The sequence below is a fragment of the Apiospora kogelbergensis genome (genome assembly GCF_038363985.1).
Source record: "Apiospora kogelbergensis strain CBS 113332 chromosome Unknown utg000001l_segment0_segment0, whole genome shotgun sequence".
Classification (NCBI taxonomy): Eukaryota; Fungi; Ascomycota; class Sordariomycetes; order Amphisphaeriales; family Apiosporaceae; genus Apiospora; species Apiospora kogelbergensis.
Window position 1 is genome coordinate 5,233,941 of NW_027117418.1, and position 17,999 is coordinate 5,251,939.

At 53.9% G+C, this 17,999-nt stretch overlaps 6 protein-coding genes across 6 annotated transcripts; 3 read left to right on the forward strand and 3 right to left on the reverse strand.

Moving 5' to 3' along the window:
• Positions 1 to 2,099: 2,099 nt before the first annotated feature.
• On the reverse strand, positions 2,100 to 3,854 carry PG998_001675 (uncharacterized protein; the record flags this gene model as incomplete). The annotated part of the gene is made up of 4 exons (XM_066868493.1): positions 2,100 to 2,791; positions 2,849 to 3,107; positions 3,163 to 3,468; positions 3,513 to 3,854. 4 exons carry the CDS (start codon positions 3,852 to 3,854, stop codon positions 2,100 to 2,102), a joined length of 1,599 nt encoding a protein of 532 aa, XP_066736908.1.
• A 1,821-nt stretch (positions 3,855 to 5,675) lies between these two features.
• On the forward strand, positions 5,676 to 6,485 carry PG998_001676 (HET-domain-containing protein; the record flags this gene model as incomplete). Its single annotated transcript, XM_066868494.1, has 1 exon — positions 5,676 to 6,485. The coding sequence occupies one exon, from the start codon at positions 5,676 to 5,678 to the stop codon at positions 6,483 to 6,485; it is 810 nt and encodes a 269-aa protein (XP_066736909.1).
• An 811-nt stretch (positions 6,486 to 7,296) lies between these two features.
• Positions 7,297 to 8,232, forward strand: PG998_001677 (uncharacterized protein; the record flags this gene model as incomplete). The annotated part of the gene is made up of 1 exon (XM_066868495.1): positions 7,297 to 8,232. One exon carries the CDS (start codon positions 7,297 to 7,299, stop codon positions 8,230 to 8,232), a length of 936 nt encoding a protein of 311 aa, XP_066736910.1.
• A 1,774-nt stretch (positions 8,233 to 10,006) lies between these two features.
• On the forward strand, positions 10,007 to 12,172 carry PG998_001678 (uncharacterized protein; the record flags this gene model as incomplete). Its single annotated transcript, XM_066868496.1, has 2 exons — positions 10,007 to 10,597; positions 10,658 to 12,172. The coding sequence occupies 2 exons, from the start codon at positions 10,007 to 10,009 to the stop codon at positions 12,170 to 12,172; spliced, it is 2,106 nt and encodes a 701-aa protein (XP_066736911.1).
• A 742-nt stretch (positions 12,173 to 12,914) lies between these two features.
• Positions 12,915 to 14,341, reverse strand: PG998_001679 (KAR3; the record flags this gene model as incomplete). Its single annotated transcript, XM_066868497.1, has 2 exons — positions 12,915 to 13,047; positions 13,176 to 14,341. 2 exons carry the CDS (start codon positions 14,339 to 14,341, stop codon positions 12,915 to 12,917), a joined length of 1,299 nt encoding a protein of 432 aa, XP_066736912.1.
• A 71-nt stretch (positions 14,342 to 14,412) lies between these two features.
• PG998_001680 (uncharacterized protein) lies at positions 14,413 to 15,408 on the reverse strand (the record flags this gene model as incomplete). Its single annotated transcript, XM_066868498.1, has 1 exon — positions 14,413 to 15,408. The coding sequence occupies one exon, from the start codon at positions 15,406 to 15,408 to the stop codon at positions 14,413 to 14,415; it is 996 nt and encodes a 331-aa protein (XP_066736913.1).
• Between the last annotated feature and the right edge of the window lie 2,591 nt (positions 15,409 to 17,999).

Here is a 17,999-nt window from a genome sequence, read left to right on the forward strand (position 1 = left end):
TTCGGTCATTTGCTGAATCGGGCAAGTCGTGATCTCGTCCATTTGCTGGGAAAGGGGCGTTCAATCACATTGGGTTAGATCAGTCGCAAGATTGAGTTCGATGGTGCATATCGCAATCCGGTTTGCGTTTTCCTGAAAGCCCATCAAATGCAATGCGACTGCGGCAACGTCTGCAATCCTAGAACGAGGACCGACAGGCGGCCGCACATCGCAAACATGGCCCCCATGGATTGTGCCGTCCGTACCTGCGTACCTTTGTTAAACTTTCCCATGACCAATACGTAGAGTCGTATTCGTCCAAGATTAAGAAAGGTAGGTTTGCATTCCCGTTTCTTTCTTTCGATCTATTTCCTCCTATCAGGACCCGTGTGTGTTGTAAGTGATGACTGGCTGCCAGCTACTTCCGCCAGTTCGGTCAGAGGGCCATGTTCAGCGGGAAGTTCCCTGAGGTAGCCCCGGCTCTCCCCTGGCCCGGAAGCTCCCGCCAATGAGGGGAGGGGGCTTGTCGTCGTGGGGTAGTTCTCTTTTTGCCCGTGTCGGCATCCAGCAGCGGTGCTGCCACCGCAGCCCAAGGTGTGCAGCGCAGTTCAGAGTGGTCGTTTACGCTACCCCTGCCCGGCTGTAGGTTACCACCTCGGACGGACGAAACTCACATATCGCTCTTCGCTCCCGCGACCGTTTGCCGGCAGAAATGTTGCCTTTGATGATGCCGAAGGCAAACCTGCATGATCGTCCCTGACCAGGGACGAGGGGGGGGACAGCTGCTGTCTGTACGGATAAAATTGCCGCTCATGATGAAGTGCTTCGGGCGAAGAGAGTTTTACGCTGGAACCGAGCCCATAACTTACAGTCTCTTGCTCTCCCTCTCTCGGTGAACTGCCATTCCCGTCGTTTCGGTAATCGCTAACATCCGATGTCCCCTCCCACCGGATGGCATCGGCCACCTCGATCTAAACCTTCCCAAAGCAGCACGACGATGATGCTCGCACGGGCTCGTCTAAAGCTGCGCCGATAACCTCAAATTCGTTGAAACTCCCGTCAAAGTCTATATATACAGTGCCAAGACGATACATGACAATCGAGTAGCTAAATGATTAATCATGGCGATGGGATATATTATTCGTAGTGCTTGGCACGCCATTCAATATTCTCAATTACTCACATTAATGCGTGTAATTACCTCTCTCACATACCCATAATACAAGTACAACCATGGTCGGGCATCATCGCTGATTCGAGTGGAAACTCCGGTTTGTTTGGCTTCATCGTAACGGCCCATGACCCAAGCGTTATATCAATCGAGCCACCGACCTTCCCAGTCAGTTGCAGTGCCGTCGCAGAACCGGATCCCGTGCTGCCCGTGTCAATCCAGCCCCCGTTCATTGCCGGGGCTTGTGAATCGGTAGGTGGACGCGGGAGAAAGAAGAGGAAAACCAAACCAAACCCGTAGCAGGTGACTATATCAGATTTTACGTGTTCGAAGATGAACACAACATCTGGTAACATAGTGCGTATCATCTAACGCAAACAAGCCAAGCCCCCGGCTTCCTGAAGCTCAATCGCAGCCTTCCCTGGTCAACATCAGATGAACGAGGAAGCAGTGGCATGTTTAGGCGTGCGTCTTCAACGACCCCGACGAACAAGACTAATCCGAAGATAGCCAAGGCAGATCTTCAACGGTCAATACGCGAGATAGCAATCTGAAATCATTCAGAGGCAGACCAGATACGAGGCAAATAAGCTTTGCGCGTATAGCTGCAGCATGCCTGCGTGTATTAGGCAATCTGGGGGTGGAGTATCATTTTATCACTCGGCGATCAATTTTGCCCTGTGTGATCGGAATCGGGATATTGCGCCGTGCCATGTGTTGCTGCTGTTGAGTCTAGGGTGAGGATCGGGGACAATGATGTATGTATGTCAGCAATTACACATCTCGGAGCCGGCTCCTTAAACCGCTTGGAGGTTGGATGAGATTGTTTCACAGCAACGATGGCATGGCATATCGACATGGGGTCATGCACGTCGCCCCTCTTTCAGCCGTTGGCCTGTCAAATGGGAAGACAAAAGCACAATTGCATATCTTGCCACACATTCTGTATCTAAACGACATCTATGGTCCACTGGTCGCCCGGCACATTTGCCCAAAGCAGAAGCTTGCGATGGGCGGCATGAAACCTATCTGCAAACTCCTGTGTGCCAGGTAGGGCACCGTCGGCATACTTCAGGGCGGCGTCATGCCAAGATCGGATCGCTCTCGTGTAACTCGCATTATGCCCGCAGTTCCCCTGCGTCAGCCGGAGCAGCTCGTGGAGACAGCCGTGAAAAACATCCCAGAGCTCGGCGGGCGTGGGGAAGGGCGGCTCGTCGGCATCTTGCTCGTCCGGGGACGAGCCCAGTACTGCCGTGAGCACCTGCACAAGTTCAAACAGATCGACCATCCAGGGCTCGCCCGCCCGCCGTTTCGTGTACGCGCATCCTCGGATGCAGAACTCGATCGCCGCGAAAGGATCGCCCTGTGCTTGGTTCAGTCGGCCTAGAGTCTTGTAGATCGAAGGCAACGGTTCGAGACTCGGCGGCCACTGCCCCGTTGGGTATGCCTTATCTGCAAGTTCCTCCATATGGTCCGCCAGAGAGTCCACGTCGACTGGCTTCCCAGAAAGGGTGAAGTTCGATACTGCATCATTCATGCTGGCAAAGAGGCTGATCTGAGCCGCAAGGATCGACTGCATCTTGGTGTCGTCTCCTTGCGTGACAACCTCGTGCTCGTCAAATTCACCCTGGCAGCGCCCACCTTTTCCTACTCGTGAGCGACAGTGCGATATAAGGGGGAGTCATGAGGTATACTTACAAGTACAAGGGAAGAAATATTCGGCTTGCAGAAGCTTTCGTCGTAGCAGCACATCGCTCTGCACGTCTGTATAACAGTGGGCGAGTTCTTCGCCGGCCTCCACGGCCCGCAGCGCTCGAACCCGCAGCTCGTTGCCGTGAAAAGATATTAGCACGTTTGGGTCGCAAGAGTGGTTCATGATGGCTCCCACAACGTCTATAGCTGTGCCCGTGACAGCGCTCTGCCCGGGCAATCGTATAGCCATGCTGTTCGTAAGAATCTGAACCACTGTGAGCGCAAGGAGTTGAGGCTATCGCGGGAAAATTCAAGCTTACGACGCAGTAGATTCTTTCTATTGTGTCAATGTCAAGCGCAGTACCAGTGTGGGCCTTGGCCTCCTTTGCGACTCGAGATACCGCCTCCTTTTCTGGCCCCTGCTGGTGTCCGGACTGATGCGGCATCAGTGTCATCAGACCTCGCCACTGATGGTCCGGGACAAGACGGTGCTGGTGGTGAATGAGAAGTCGGTACAAGGCCCTAGCTCGGATTCCTAGGCCGCCTGATTTCAAGAAGGCGGTGCATTCGTATTTGTGATATGCCTCGAATGCCGCGTTCCTACATGACTTTTCGGGGGCAAGAAGCTGTGAGCATCCGCGCAACAAGTATACTAGTTCTGGGCCATTACCTCGGTGCAGTACTTGCAGATATGGCATCCGTCACATTCAACCAGGTCCTGTACTGGGTCGCGCCTGGTCCGAAAACGCCCGCTTGGGAGCACTTTGTTGGCGCTGTTTGCATAACAGAAGTCGCAAACAGTACCCAGGCTGTCCTGGACACAAGTCACCACCGGCTTGGAGCGAAACACCTCCTGGCCGGCCGGGACGGCAATGTCCGTAAATAGCCCACTGCCTGCGCCGGGAGTCCGGGACTTTCTTACTTGCAGCGTATTGCCCGTGTTGATCTGGGATAGGAGACGCTGGCACAGGGTGCGGTTCTCATAAAAGGGAATGGCGTCTTCGAAAGGCATCGCGGCTCTAATGAATCGACAGAAACGGTCGTAGTTCGAATTATCATTCAGATGGCTTTGTTTGCGCATCTGTTTGGCGCCTCATTCAATCTGAGGAAATTCATGGCACACGTTGGACGGTGACGTATGTAGTGAATGGATGTGGGGCAGTGCGATTCGTTGGATCACGAAATGGCAGTTCGCCAACGTGCTGTGCTCCTGCAGGTCTCAGAGTCAGCTGTCATCAACAATGTCAAACGGGTGCATGTTTCCTCGGACATATCAGTTATAGGCATGGGAGAGACCTTGCGCGGTTGCAGGTGCATTGCTTTTGATGCCTTTTGCCTCTTGCCTCTTGCCTCTTGCCTCTCTGGACTGAACCAATCGACATCATCAAGATGTTGTTGGCCCAGTCCAACGGTACCCGTGGGTTTTCCAGAGCTGGTCGACCCACCAATCTCATGGGTCCCATCGCCGAGACATTGTTTGGCATAGGCTTCAACGCCGCCGATACAAGACTGGAGAAGCCCGAACTTCGTTATATACATGGATCGCAGGTGAAAAAGCCGACACGACGTATGCAAGCGTCTTTCGCCAGCCTTGCGACCAGAATGCATGCAAATTGTCCCGTCTTACTAAGGGTCTAGGGTGATCGGCGCTACTATGGTCCGCGGGGCGTCTTATGGCTGGCTCATCGCGAAGTTGGCAGAGATTCAGCCTCACACGTTGGGTCAGAACCTCGTTGGTATGGTCCATAAAATGCCAAGATGAGACTCTTAAACACCCATACCCTGGAAACCATCGAGTTCTTTGGTGAAAAAATCCCTAGGTATGCCATTCTCTCGCATACCTGGGGCAAGGGCGAGATGACCCTCCAGGAGATGCAGTCGCGAACTCCACAGACGTCCGCGAAGGCGGGATATCAAAAGATCAAAGCCGCCGCGAACCAGGCCTTGGGCGACGGCTACGAGTGGATTTGGATCGACACGTGCTGCATCGACAAGACGAGCAGCGCCGAGCTCTCGGAGGCTATCAATTCCATGTACCAATACTACACAGAGTCCGCTGTCTGCTACGCGTACTTGACCGATTTCTCGCAGCTGCGCCCGGACTTCAAGTTTGGCGACTCGCGCTGGTTCACAAGGGGCTGGACGCTGCAGGAGTTAATCGCGCCCGCAAAGGTCGTCTTCTTTGACGTGAACTGGATGTGCGTTGGCGATACCACCGAAGACCACATCCTCAGCCAGATCCTGAGCGCCACCAACATACCCGCGGAATGCCTGCGCGGCGTCCAGAAGCCGAATGAGTTCAGCATCGCGCGGAGGATGAGCTGGGCCGCGCAGCGCGAGTGTACTCGTATCGAGGATATTGCCTACAGTCTCATGGGGCTCTTTGACGTCAACATGCCGCTCCTCTACGGGGGAGGGAAAGAAAGCTTTCACCAGGCTCCAGGAAGAGATACTCAAGGACACTGACGATCAGACTATCCTAGCTTGGGCCGTCCCTCCGGAGAGCCAGAGGTCCTTCAACACGGTCGGCATCCTTGCCGAAACACCTGCAGACTTTGCTTCTAGCGCATCGCTGATCCAAGTATTCCCGGAGTTGAGCAGACCTTCGACTATGACTAACCTGGGATTATCGGTTCACTTGCCTCTAATATCTCGTGATTACTCTGCGTTGTCGCATCTCTTTCGGGGGTTTCTCACAACCGAGATCGAGGTCGTCTCGGCGATCCTCAACTGTGGCCGGAGTCCGACCGACCTAGTGATGATCCGGCTTTTGCGGGTGAAGCCCCGCGGTCTCGCCGGCAGTGCGGGATCCAAAATATATCATCGGTTAGGAATGTCCCGGCTTGATTTCATTGACACCTCTAAAAAGTACGACGCAGAAGGGAGCGACATTTTCATAGCCAAGAACCTCCAAATCGGGGCCCACCGTGCCCCGTTTGACCATGGTGGCATTCATCTTCAAAATCTCCCGTTGTCCCCCGAACTTGGGGCCAGCGAGACCGCGGATCCGTTGTACGGTTACGTCGTGAAGTCGGTAGTAGGACCATGGTCCATTCCGGTTTCGCCGCAACGCAAAGTCAGCTGGTCTTCCCTGTACGGCTGCATTTTCTTCAAGACCTCCGACTTGGGCGTCTACAACGACCCGTTATACATCAATTTTGAGTCTCCCATGAGAGCCCCGTTCTATCTTAGCATCGGCTACTCCGACAACTGGGTTCAGCTCAGCGCGGTGCTGGGCTCTTGTACGGACGTACCTCGCCAGGGGCAGCGGCGGCCTAACATGGAAATATATCTGGCCGAGCGCCAGAGCTACCGAGAACGATACGGAACACTGATCACGACGCAACTGCAAGTGGGGACGGATGTCTTCGTAAAGGCGTCATTGCACCGAGAGGACCCCCATACGAGCGAAGGGGAAGCGGCTGGGAATCGCCCACACTTTCTAATTTTTGTTGAAATCGCCACTCCGCCGCCTTCGCCAACCCGATCTCAGCCGCATATTACCAACTCTTTATATGTGCCGCAACTCCAGCAACCCCTAATGCAAGTTCCTCAACAGTTCCGGAACCCGGAAATCAACAAGAGAGGTTTGAAGTCCATGGGAAAGATGTTCACCTTCAAGAGAAATGATAGCGCTCCCTAGAAAGCTATGATTTCGATTATATATAACAGAGAAATACAGTTATGTGAATCTATTTAGTAAGTAGAAAGTATCTAGTCGTTAATTGTGTACAAAGGGAGCCAGGGGCTGTATTTAATACATTGAATTTATTAATAACATCTTACGGATAGAAAGGTAAGCTTGACGATTACCTCGCCCTCGTACTTAACGACCCGAATAGTTTATCTATATCTCGATAGCAAGAATCAAACGTATTCTTATGTTAGATAATTCGAAGGTTCAGGTTGAGCTTGAACTCCTATCACTAACTGTGTGGAGGATGTCTAGATAGTAGCGAAACTGGCTCAGCAGGAGCCCAATAGTTAGTTACACTCTGTGTACTTCTACAGGATAGCAACTCCCTTTCACAGCCTAGGCAACCAAAATGCAAGTAATGGCTCAGAACGTTAATCTATTAGTAATCATGCAGTAATATTAAGTGTCCTCAACGGCTCAGCACAGAAGGTGTGGTGAGTATACTAAATCTGATCTATTATGAACAGATCCTCACTATGCATACATCTGCTCGTACTCACCGCCAAGCGTATTTGAGACTGTGAACTACCCTTCTGGTCCCAGAGGCCAAGTTTGCATAGGCATTAGCGAAAACGGCAGTCCGGGGTGTGTAAGCAATAGGCTACTCGTGATATGCATACGCCCCACTTCACTATTAAGTTTAAAGGGGTTTGTTTATCTACTAATTAGATTTTAGGACTTCTCCTCACTACTTTTTCGACCACAACAAGCCACAGCACGTCTCTCGTTCCCGTATCTCCCGAGTTCCGAGTTGAACATGGCAGCGAACGGGAAGGAAGAAGAACATGTCTTACGTACGGTGACGGGCTTTCTGGACTCTGTCTCCGAGCAAGAGACGCCGCTAGCCGCAGCCCGTAAGCATGTGCTTCCTTCGGCCTACGCGGTTGACTGGCGCGCCCACTGCGGGGAGCTCTTGCAGACACCCCCGAACGAATATGTGGCCGAGATGGAGCGCAGGCTGGACCGCATGCGTGGCGATGGCCTGCGCTCCTTCGTCCAGGCACTCACCACCGCCGCGGGTGACCTGCCAGCGCCGCAGATATGGGTCGATGCGGGCCAGGGCATCGCGGCGGTCTGGGCCGGCTTCAACATGAAGTCCAACGGCGAGGAGAAGTATCGGGGCACCGGGGCGTTTACCTTGTATTACAGTCCTCGGCAGCAGCAGACCGAAGAAGAAAGCAGTGCTGGCAGTGCTGGCGATTGGAGAGTCGTCGCCTTCGTCGACGCCCGCTGGGACCCCGAATACTTCCGCCCTCGCCCCGTGGCCGACGTGCAGGCGACCGAAGAGCTTCTCGCAGCGGCGCGTGCGTTCACCGGTCTACTGGAATCCGAGCAAGAAGAGTCCGCCGCCGCCGCACTCCGAGACGTGGTGCTGCCGGGCTGCATCATGCACCGGCTGGATGATGAGAGCGGGCTGCAGTCGCTGCCCTTTCAGGACCCGATACTAGTGTATGGTTCCAGCGCAAAACCAGTGGCCCAGCAGCGACGCAGGGTCGACGTGCTAGATGGGGAGGGGCGTGTGGTGGCCGGGATGGGGTTTCTCTGGATGCATTACACAGTGACGATGACAACGTCGCGGGAGGCGAATGATGTGCAAACTACGACACGTGGGACCGCAACGCTCACGTTCTTACAACGGAACGAATATTGGCTTGTTAGCGGTGTGCAGGAGGCGGAGCGTTTGATTTGCTGATAGTGCCCTCCCTAGTATTCTCCCCCTTTTCGACCGCGTCTATGCCAAGTCGCTGCAGGGTGATCGATGGACGACAGTATCTACTGGATGACTCACCCCAGAAGAGTTGTTACTTAGGTTTAATATCCTGATTGCACATGTCAGACATATATTTGAAAGTGTAGAAGAAATACAAACTCCTGGTCGTTTCAATGGCATAGACAACATTACATTGAACCCCGAGCACCGGAATCTGAAGCGTAGTCACGTCCGCTTTTTCCTGATGCAGCAAAGCCCAAAGAACCAGTGATTACTTACACCCTGTCTGATCATTCCTCGAGTATCATTTCCATGCATACACCTCCTTCGTTCCTTATCTGGCTCTACGTCTGCCCAACTAGAGACCGAACGCCAATGCCGGTTACATGTGACCACGTTAGACGCTAGATGCAGGTTCCCGAAACGGACAGTGCTGGTCTATTATATTGACCTGATATATGACCAAATTGCAACTGCCGGCGTCAGGATGTCTGGGCCAATGATTGAATCATGATGCGGCTGAAATGCCCCCGTTGGCGGTCAGACAGCCCAAAGCGAGTGGCTTGATAGCTTTCAGGGATGTGTATGGCTTGGACATTGTGGCGGCTGATAGTGCATGATGTATGCATCAACCTCCAACAAAATCTGATGTCAGCCCGGAAGAAGGACAACCAGCCTTTGCCAGGCCGGGCCGGACCAGAAGGCTCCAATCGACGGTGGGTGTCATCTTCTTTGTGCTGATAAAGAATGAGTATTTGTGCTGCAGAACGAGACAAGTTCCAAGGATGTACGTGAGCATGATCTTGGTTCCATGCTTGCGTGCGTCTTACCAAAGGCTAGCTGACGACGGAATTTGTGGGGGGCTGAGCCAGCTAAAAATGGTTGGACCCCAGAAGGTGGGAGGCTAGAGGAGGACCAGCCAGTAAGTAGCCAGCCAGCAGCCATCCACTGCCGCAGAGGCACAGTAAGGTTGTGTTTGACATGCTACAGGGCCCAAGGCTTTGATCGGAGCCCGTCCTTCTATCAGATTCGGGGGTGGTGTCTTTTGGGGGGGCCATTGCAGAAAAATTATTTCGGCCTCTCTTCTCCTACCTCTGCCCTTTTCCCCCTTCCTTCTCTTCAGCGCTCCGTACGTCACGTCCGCCCGCCCTTCGTCAATTCCCAACCCTCTGGGTGACCTGTCGGATTCAATTCCATTTACTTGCGTATTCTTCTTCTTCTTCTTGACTGAATCACTTGCGCGACCCTTTTTTCGGTTCCCCATTCGGCCGCCTACAACAGGAAAGAGAGAGAAAAATACATAAAAAGAAGACACAATTGGAACAGCCCACCACCTACCAATATTATCCAGGTTCTCCAGGACAAAGAAAACAAACGGGACATCGTCTGCTTCTCTGTTCCTTGCCTTGATAAAGCTGTGCCATCCACGCTTTCAGCTGCCGCCATCTTTTCCTGCTTAGCCAAACGAGTCTTGCCTCCCGCTCTCGAAAGCTTTCAGTAGCTCCAGGGTCTCTCGCCAGCTACGCTACTCCACCTACCAATCGATTCGCTTTTTCTCTTAGGTGAACCTGACGACATCCGCCCAACGCTTGGTTGACTCATGTAGCCTTGAGCCCTTCAGCAACAAGACAAGACCTTTCACCCCCGAAACAAGTAACAAGATTCAAAACTCGTTCTACAAGAAGAACACGATTCCGACAAACACGTCCCCTCCACACTCTGCAACGCTTGATCAACCCTGTGACTTTGACTAGTCATGGCGAACATGAATCCATTGCAGTTTGCATACCGAACCCAGAAGGCCATTGGTGTCACCGACGCTGCGCCTATCTACGCCCCGTTGCCCGGCTTCAACAAACCTGAAGGGAACCTGCGGTGCTGCGTTTACTCCCCCTGCGGTCGCTATATCGCTTGGGCCACTACGGATACCGTTGCCATCGTCGATGCTTCCAGTGCCCAAGTCCTGGCCACCATCGCCGTTGTGAACGTATTCGAGGTTGCCTTTTCTCCGCGCGGCACTTTCTTCAGCACCTGGGAGCGTCCTGGCAAGGATGAGAATGGTGATGCCTCGAAGAATTTGAAGATCTGGCGCACCATTGACGACGCACCCGAGGGATCCCAGAAAGAACCCATTGGAAAATTCGTACAGAAGTCGCCCACGGGCTGGAATTTGCAGTACACGAGCGACGAAAAGTTTTGCGCCCGCAGCGTGACGAACGAAGTACAGTTTTTCCAGAGCCATGATTTCAGTACTGTCTGGAATAAGCTGCGTGTCGAGGGCCTCACCGACTTCGCCCTGGCCCCTGGTCAAAGCCATAATGTGGCCGTATTTGTTCCTGAGCGAAAGGTGAGCTTGGCAACATTGAACCGCTCATCTACTCGAGTACTAACATGTTTTTTATCTTAGGGAATGCCCGCTGCAGTCAAGGTTTTCAATGTGCCCCAGTTCAACACCCCTATCTCGCAGAAGACCTTCTTCAAGGGAGACAAGGTGCAGTTGAAGTGGAACAGCTTGGGAACAAGCCTGATTGTACTAGCGCAAACAGATGTAGACAAGTCGAACAAGAGCTACTACGGTGAGACCAACCTCTATCTGTTGAGCTCCAACGGCACGATCGACACTCGCATTACGCTTGACAAGGAAGGGCCTATTCATGATGTCGAGTGGTCTCCTACTGGCAAGGAGTTTGGTGTCATTTACGGTTACATGCCTGCCAAGACGACCATCTTCAACTTCCGGGCCGTTGCCATGCATTCCTTTGCCATTGGCCCCCGAAACACCATCATTTTCTCGCCTACCGGCCGATTCGTCCTTGTGGCCGGCTTTGGTAACCTGGCCGGCCAGATTGATGTTTACGATCTCGAGAAGGATTATCGAAAGATCACCACCATCGAGAGTGGCAACCCCAGTGTTTGCCAATGGAGCCCCGATAGTCGTTACATTTTGACCGCTACCACCTCTCCTCGTCTCCGTGTAGACAACGGCATCAAGCTGTGGCATGTAGGTGGCACTCTTATGTACAATGCGGATATGGTCGAACTGTACACGGTGGGTATGCGACCTATGTTGCCAGAGAATATTCCGACCAGCGACCCCTTGTCCCCGGTTCCTACTCCCCACTCTTCTGCTGCGACGTTCATGGGAACTGTCAAGACGCCGTCCAAGCCGGTCGGTGCCTACCGACCTCCGGGAGCGCGCGGTATGTCGACGCCTCTTCACTTCAGGCGTGAAGACGAAGGTGGCGCTGCTCATGTCGTGAGCAACGGGGCTCAGAACATTGGACCTAATGGGTTCGGCCGCTCTCGTAACCAAGTGCCCGGGGCTGAGTTTTCGGCACGTTCGATTCCTGGTGCTGCCCCTGTTGAAACTGTTCCCGGGGCTGAGGGAGATGAGAATCTGTCCAAGGCCGCCATGAAGAACAAGAAGAAGCGGAACAACAAGAAGAACAAGGGCGAGAATGGCGAGACCAACGTTGGGGGTCTGGCTCCTCCGGCCCCACATGGCAAGGGCTCTGGGTCTGGTAACGAAGGACGCAGCCCCGATCGCCGTGGCGGACAGCATCAACACGAGCAACATCGCAGTCGCTCTCGAAACAACCTCCGTCGGGAAAACAACCCGGGGCGTAGTCGCAGCAACACTCACCGTAACGGAGATGCACCCCCGCATCGTGGTGGAGGAGCACCGCTTGCCCCTCAGGTTGAGACTTCTCAGCCTCCCATGGCAGATGGTCTCCTCTCGCCCGGAAGCCAAAATCCCCTTGCCAAAAAGCTACGCAGCCTTCAGAAGAAGATCAGAGCGATTGAGGATCTGGAAATGCGCTTGGCTGGCGGAGAAAAGCTGGAAGACACTCAGATGAAGAAGATCTCTACCAAGCCCTCGGTCACGAAAGAGCTCGAGACTTTGGAGAGGGAGGGTCGCTAAATATCCAACGGAAGCAACAACATGGTAGTCTGGTCGTAACGAGATGAATTCCCTAGCGGATGCGAGGCTTCGTTGAGCTTTGGATTGAGAAAGAGGGAGAAACGAAAAAGTTGTACAAGATATGCTTGTAGATGTCTGGAGAGAGGCTCTCTTGGAAACCTGGGGTGCGTTACCGGAGGCCACGCCATGATAGTCTACTAAGTTGCATGAAAAAATGAAAATTCCAAAACCAGAAAAATGCGCCGTTCTTCTCATGCCTGTGAGTCTATGCTGGCAATATCCTCCTTGCTCTCCATCATCATACACAGGCTGCCTCTCGGTCGCTCGTCACAATCCTGCAACCAACCAAGCGAAGTACATAATCAATACGCAACAGGTAATCCGATAATCGCTTCCACTTCTAGCCTTCTGGTCAATGCTGAGTATACAGAAGAACCGCGAGAAACACTTTCACAAAGCACCAATTCCCGCGTTATGAAGAAAAGCAAATGTATAAGGGCTGTATTTATGTGAGTGAAATTACCTGCTGTACCCTGTTGTACCCCTTCACGCCAAATTACAAGCTACCGTTTGGCACTTCCTATTTACCACCATCGTCGTCCATCTCGTTCTGGGACTGGCCTTTGACGTCTCGCTCGCTTGGCTATTGGTGGTGATATAACGCCTCAATCGATCATCGTCCTGTATTCCAAAAGTCAGTCCCTTGAACTCCCAGCGCATCAAATATTATTCAGCTCCCCTCTTAGGGCCCGACGCCGTGGGAAGGCCTCCGCACCGCGTTGCTGCGGCTCAACTTGGAAGGCGGCGGGTTGCCGGAGTCCTCGTTGCCATGATTACCTTGGGTGCTGGCTATGCGCTCACGAAACGACGAAGGGCTACGAGGAGGGTTTGAGGTGCGTCTTTCAAGACGGACGAGCGGCTGCTTACCTAGATCATTGCGGAACCTCTCCGAGGCGGCGTTATTGGTCGGCCGGAGCGGCGTTCTGGGCGATGCGCCACTCACAGAGGGGGGGACGCCATCGGCCGGCCTTTTGCTGACGAGCTGGGAATGTTCAATGGCGGGGGCGGCCTCCGGCTCGTGGTGGTCGGTCGGCCAGCGGACGGTTTGGCGGGGGTTACGGGCGTCGAGCCTGATACGGGGAGCCGCGACGGCCTGGCGGGCGGTGCGCGCGACGAAGAGGAGGCAGAGGCGGACGAGGAGGAGGGAGCTGATAGATTGTCGGGTGCACGAAGGGTCTGCATCTTGGCCTGCGTCGCGCTCTCGGCGAAGCGTAGGGTGTTGCGGGTCTCTTCTCGGTCCCTGATCATGGGCGATACCATGGCCAGCATGATGACCTTGGAGCCCTTGCCCAAACATGGCTCCAGCAACTTGGTGAGTGTCGACTCCCTGAAGCTCGTGCGCGTCGCCTTGGGGTCAGACATGTCATTGATGACCTTTCGCAGTGCCATCAGCGACTTGTTGATCTGGATTCCTTCCGCGGCGCCCGCCTCGTCGTTCGGCGAGAATTTCTCGGAGCCCGCCAGATCGATGAGATTAAGGATTCCCTCAGTCAAGTGCACTCCACCATCCTCCGCCCCGGCTAGGCGTTGGCCCGCGATTCGCAACGTCAGGAGCGAGTGAGAGCGACTGGACTGGCTGTTCTTGACGGTGGATCGGGTCTCGCGCTTCTTGGCCGCCGTCTCGAGCACCCAATCGACCATACTCATGTTCAGTGCACCCTCGTGGGTGACTTCTACCCAGGAGCAATCCGCGTAGTAGCATGCCGATTGTTTGCCGTCCAGCTTATCATACTTGAGATTGACTTCAGTTTTCTTCTCTCCCAACAGGTCGTAGGCTTTCTCGGCATAGATCTCTAGGAACTGTGCGTGCACATCATATTGCCACGTCTCATTGCGCTTTTCGATCCAGTCCGCCAACATCGCCATGGAACGAGGGATCAAGCCGCCCTCCTCGAGCGACGATGTCTGGGCTGTGGTGCCGATGGTGTACGTCTTGCCTGAGCCCGACTGGCCATAGGCGAAGACGCAGACGCTCTTGCCGGAGAAGGCGCTGCCAATGACGGGCTTGACTTCCTCGAAGATGTCGGCGTTGGTGGCCGTCTTGTCGAAGACCTTCTCAAATGGCCCAAGCTTATCCACGGGCGGCGCCTCGCCGCGCTGGCTCGACATGGACGTCTGGCGTTTGGGATTGGGGATGCCCAGGTACTGGAGCTCGTCAACCAGGTCGCCCTTCTCCGTCTCTATGTCGTCGACCTCTTCAGCGGGCTCGTCCAAGGGGGCCGCACGCGCGTCACGACGCGCAGGTTGCCCTTGGCATCACAAAGCTCGTCGTACAGCTTAGCGTTGGCCTCGAGACTGCTATTCAGCTTTTTCTCCATGCCATCGTAGGCCTCCTTCAGGGTCGATAGGTGCGTGTTGGTGCCGTCGAGCCGCGACTGCAGCGACTCGCGCTCCTGCTCAAACTCCCCCCTCAGGTCCGCGTTCTCCTGCCGCAGCGCCTCGGCGTCCTGCTCCGCCTCTCGTCGCGCCTCTTCGGCCTCGTTCAACAGCTTGTTCGTGTCGAGAACCTTCTTTTGCGCCTCCAAGAGCTTCTGGCTGGCCTCCCTCGACGACCTGGGGCTGGAGGGTCCTGATCGTGACGGGGACGAGGGCGTCACCGGTGACTTGTCGCTGGAGTGGGAAGACGTGGCGGAAGTGCCGTCTTTCGACGATAGCCCTTGCAGTTCGCTCTGTAATTTCATAATTTCCGAGGTCTTAGCCGCCGTCTCTTTGTTCATATCCTCGACGGCGCCGGTGGCTTTGTCCAGCAACTGTTGTAGCGTAGCCTTTTCGTCTTGCAGCACATCGACCATCGATGCTTTTTTTCTCAGCCCGGCGTTAACAACATTATCGCCATTGTCATCCGTTTGCTTAACGAGCTCTGCAAACTTTTTGTCGAGGTAATCATGCCATTTCTGCCACTCGATCTGCTTGAGTTTCTCCCGTTCCTTGTCGCGGTTCTTCTGCGCGAGGAGCGCATCATCCTGGCGTAGGAAGAAGTCGGTGACGCGCGAGTCGAAGTCTGCATGGACGTTCTTGCAGATGTCCAGGTAAGAGACGCAGTCCTGCTGCCGCGAGCAAATCTTCATCTTGTCGACCACGGTCCGGAACCGCAGCTCCACCATCCCCGGGGTTACGCCACGCTGGCCGTACCCCAGCGCCAGGTCGTCGTTGAGGTACTCGCAGACCGCCTCCATCAGCTCCTCGATGGACGTGGTGATATCGCTGCTCCTGGCGAGCCGAGCCACTTCATGCTTCACGGCCTGCACAGCCTGCTGGCAGGGCTCGTGGGGAGCTTCCTCTGCCCCTCCGAGAAGCCGGCGGAAGGGCCCGGCTGCTGCTCTTGCAATTGGCCGCTCATGATGAAGTGGACAAAGGCCGTTAATATATTTGTTAGTGGATAGGCAGTGGTTTGTGTGTGCCGACGGGAAAGGTTGTGTTTCTGATCAGGCAATATCTTCTCCCCCTTTCGCTATTCGGCATCTCGGCGTGTTTTTATTACCATGGGGTTCTCTGGCGATCGTCAAAGACGCTATGAGGCATCAAAGGAGTAAACCAGCTAAGAAGCTGTTGTTGTCGAGTCCTGGGCCATAAAGGAGGTCAACCGTGATAATACATTATGTCGTGAGGACAAAGGAAGGCCAAAGCCAACTCAGGAATGCAGGGCAGATCTTTGAATAGCCGTCCTCCCTGCATGCAACTCTTTCTTGACAAACCCCTAAGAAAAACCCGTCGTCGTCCCTTGTTTTGTTACGTCACTCAACAGTGCTATTGTGTAAACAGAAAGATATCATCACTGTTGTCGCAAAAAGATCTTTGAAGATCTACCAAGTCGCTTTGGAGTTTTCTTGACTTCGTTCCATTACTATGGAAATAGTTGGCTCCCTGTTACAAAGGAATCATATGTTACTGCTGGCCATATGTCCTGCAGCGCCTTGCCAGGGGCAGCAGCTCTTTGTTGCTTTCATCGAGTGTCACGCTCATCTTTAGACCAGATGTATGAGCCCCTGATCGTACAAACACCACGTGACTTTGGAAGTTCACCCTCAATACTGTACATGATTGAACTATGTGATGAGGGCCGCAAAGGCATGCTCTCATTCCAACAAAACACTGAGGCAATTCTTCGCTTTTTGACATGGGGAGATGCTCGTATAACATGTCACTATATCAGCCCCCTGAACCTTTATACTGCCTTATGAACTGTATTACTCACTCTAATGACAACCATCCAGGGGTGCGGGTGTACACACATCTATACCCAGGTTTTGCCTCGACTTTCCGGTGGCCTTCTCGCCACTCGGATGGTGACTTTGGCATACATGGGATCTAGCAAAATGAATACGGCACATGCCGCGATTTGGGGTGGAGTTCAAACTCGACGTCATGCCTTCGAGATAACTCCCGATGGCCAGTGGCCAGACAGGAGGGAAGACAAAGAACTGGGGGTCTTACTCCCCGTGACCACGCGGTCGAGTAATGGGGCATTCTGGGCAGGTCTTATGACGATGCGCAGGTCTGTCGAAGAAACGAGAAGGCGATAATCTCTTGTCGCAGTATATTATACTTTGGCCAAGTGCCAAGCTTCAGCCGCTGGCCATCATCCACGTGTATCCTGGATGGATCTGGATAGATCTATATATACTGTATACCGTTGGGGTATAACCTTCGATATAGAGTTTGGTTCTGGGATATACCGAGGGCAATCAATCCACGATCCAACACTTGACCAGGGATATGCTGTGCGAAAGGGCCAAGCCACATTCGCCGCCACAAGGCACGCCCAGTGCCCAGGCGAACAGCTCGTGTTCGTCACTTTCGTCCCATGCTCGTTCGACCCTGCGCCGGGACACGGGAGGTCGGAAACTTACACATGATTGCTATCCGGCGTACGGAGTGCCCCCCCCGTTGTTTCTGCTGTTCCTGTAGGATATGCGGTGTAAGCGGTGAGCGACAAGCAACCACTGACTCGAATACAGCTTTAATTCTCTCATTTCTCCAAGCACAGACCAGCACCTACATTTGTGTAGCAATCTCCCACAGACAGGCGGGAATTGCGCCAAGAGCCAGGGGGGGCGCTGCCCTCTCAGCCGTGGCCAGAGGCGAGAGGTCTAGATCTGCAGGTACTTGTGCGAGATGCATACAAGCTTGTACCAAGCAACGGCCATTTGCATGGCAGAGAAGGAAGAACAAGCAAATCAAGAGGGCGTAGCGTGTTTCCCCGGACAGGCTGTTTCACGATTGGCGCCGTGTTGGGGCTGACTCCTGTCCCGTGTAGACGAGTGCATTGCTTGTTGCTGCTCACGTTTTTCTCCGCCGACCGAGTCAGGGCAGCCGGCAAAGCTTAAGTGGCCATGTCGCTCCCAACGACCCGGGTCCAGCAGTAACCGTCGGCTACTTCTGTTTGATGCGCAATTATTGTTGTATGCTTACTAGTATGTCTTTATGTATGTGCATACATGCTGACATGCTGCTGCCCCCCACCCGATCGGAGCTGATTGCATCCAGTCCAGGTCGTTCCCATCCGTCCAAACTAACAATAGCAACACCACAGACAAGAGGAAAAGAAAAGAAGGGTGATTGATCGATGACTTGATTGCGTTTCAATCCTTCCAAGCCAAACGACACACGGCGTCCCGTTCCAATCGCCGTCTTGGAAAATCTTTTTCTCCTTTGGTGGCCACCCACCAAACGAGGTCGTGCCCAGGCCCTCTGCCAATTTGCCAAGCACATGTCTGGGTAAAATGGCATGATTTCTTCGTCAACTGCCTCCTGGCGCGTCGCATCT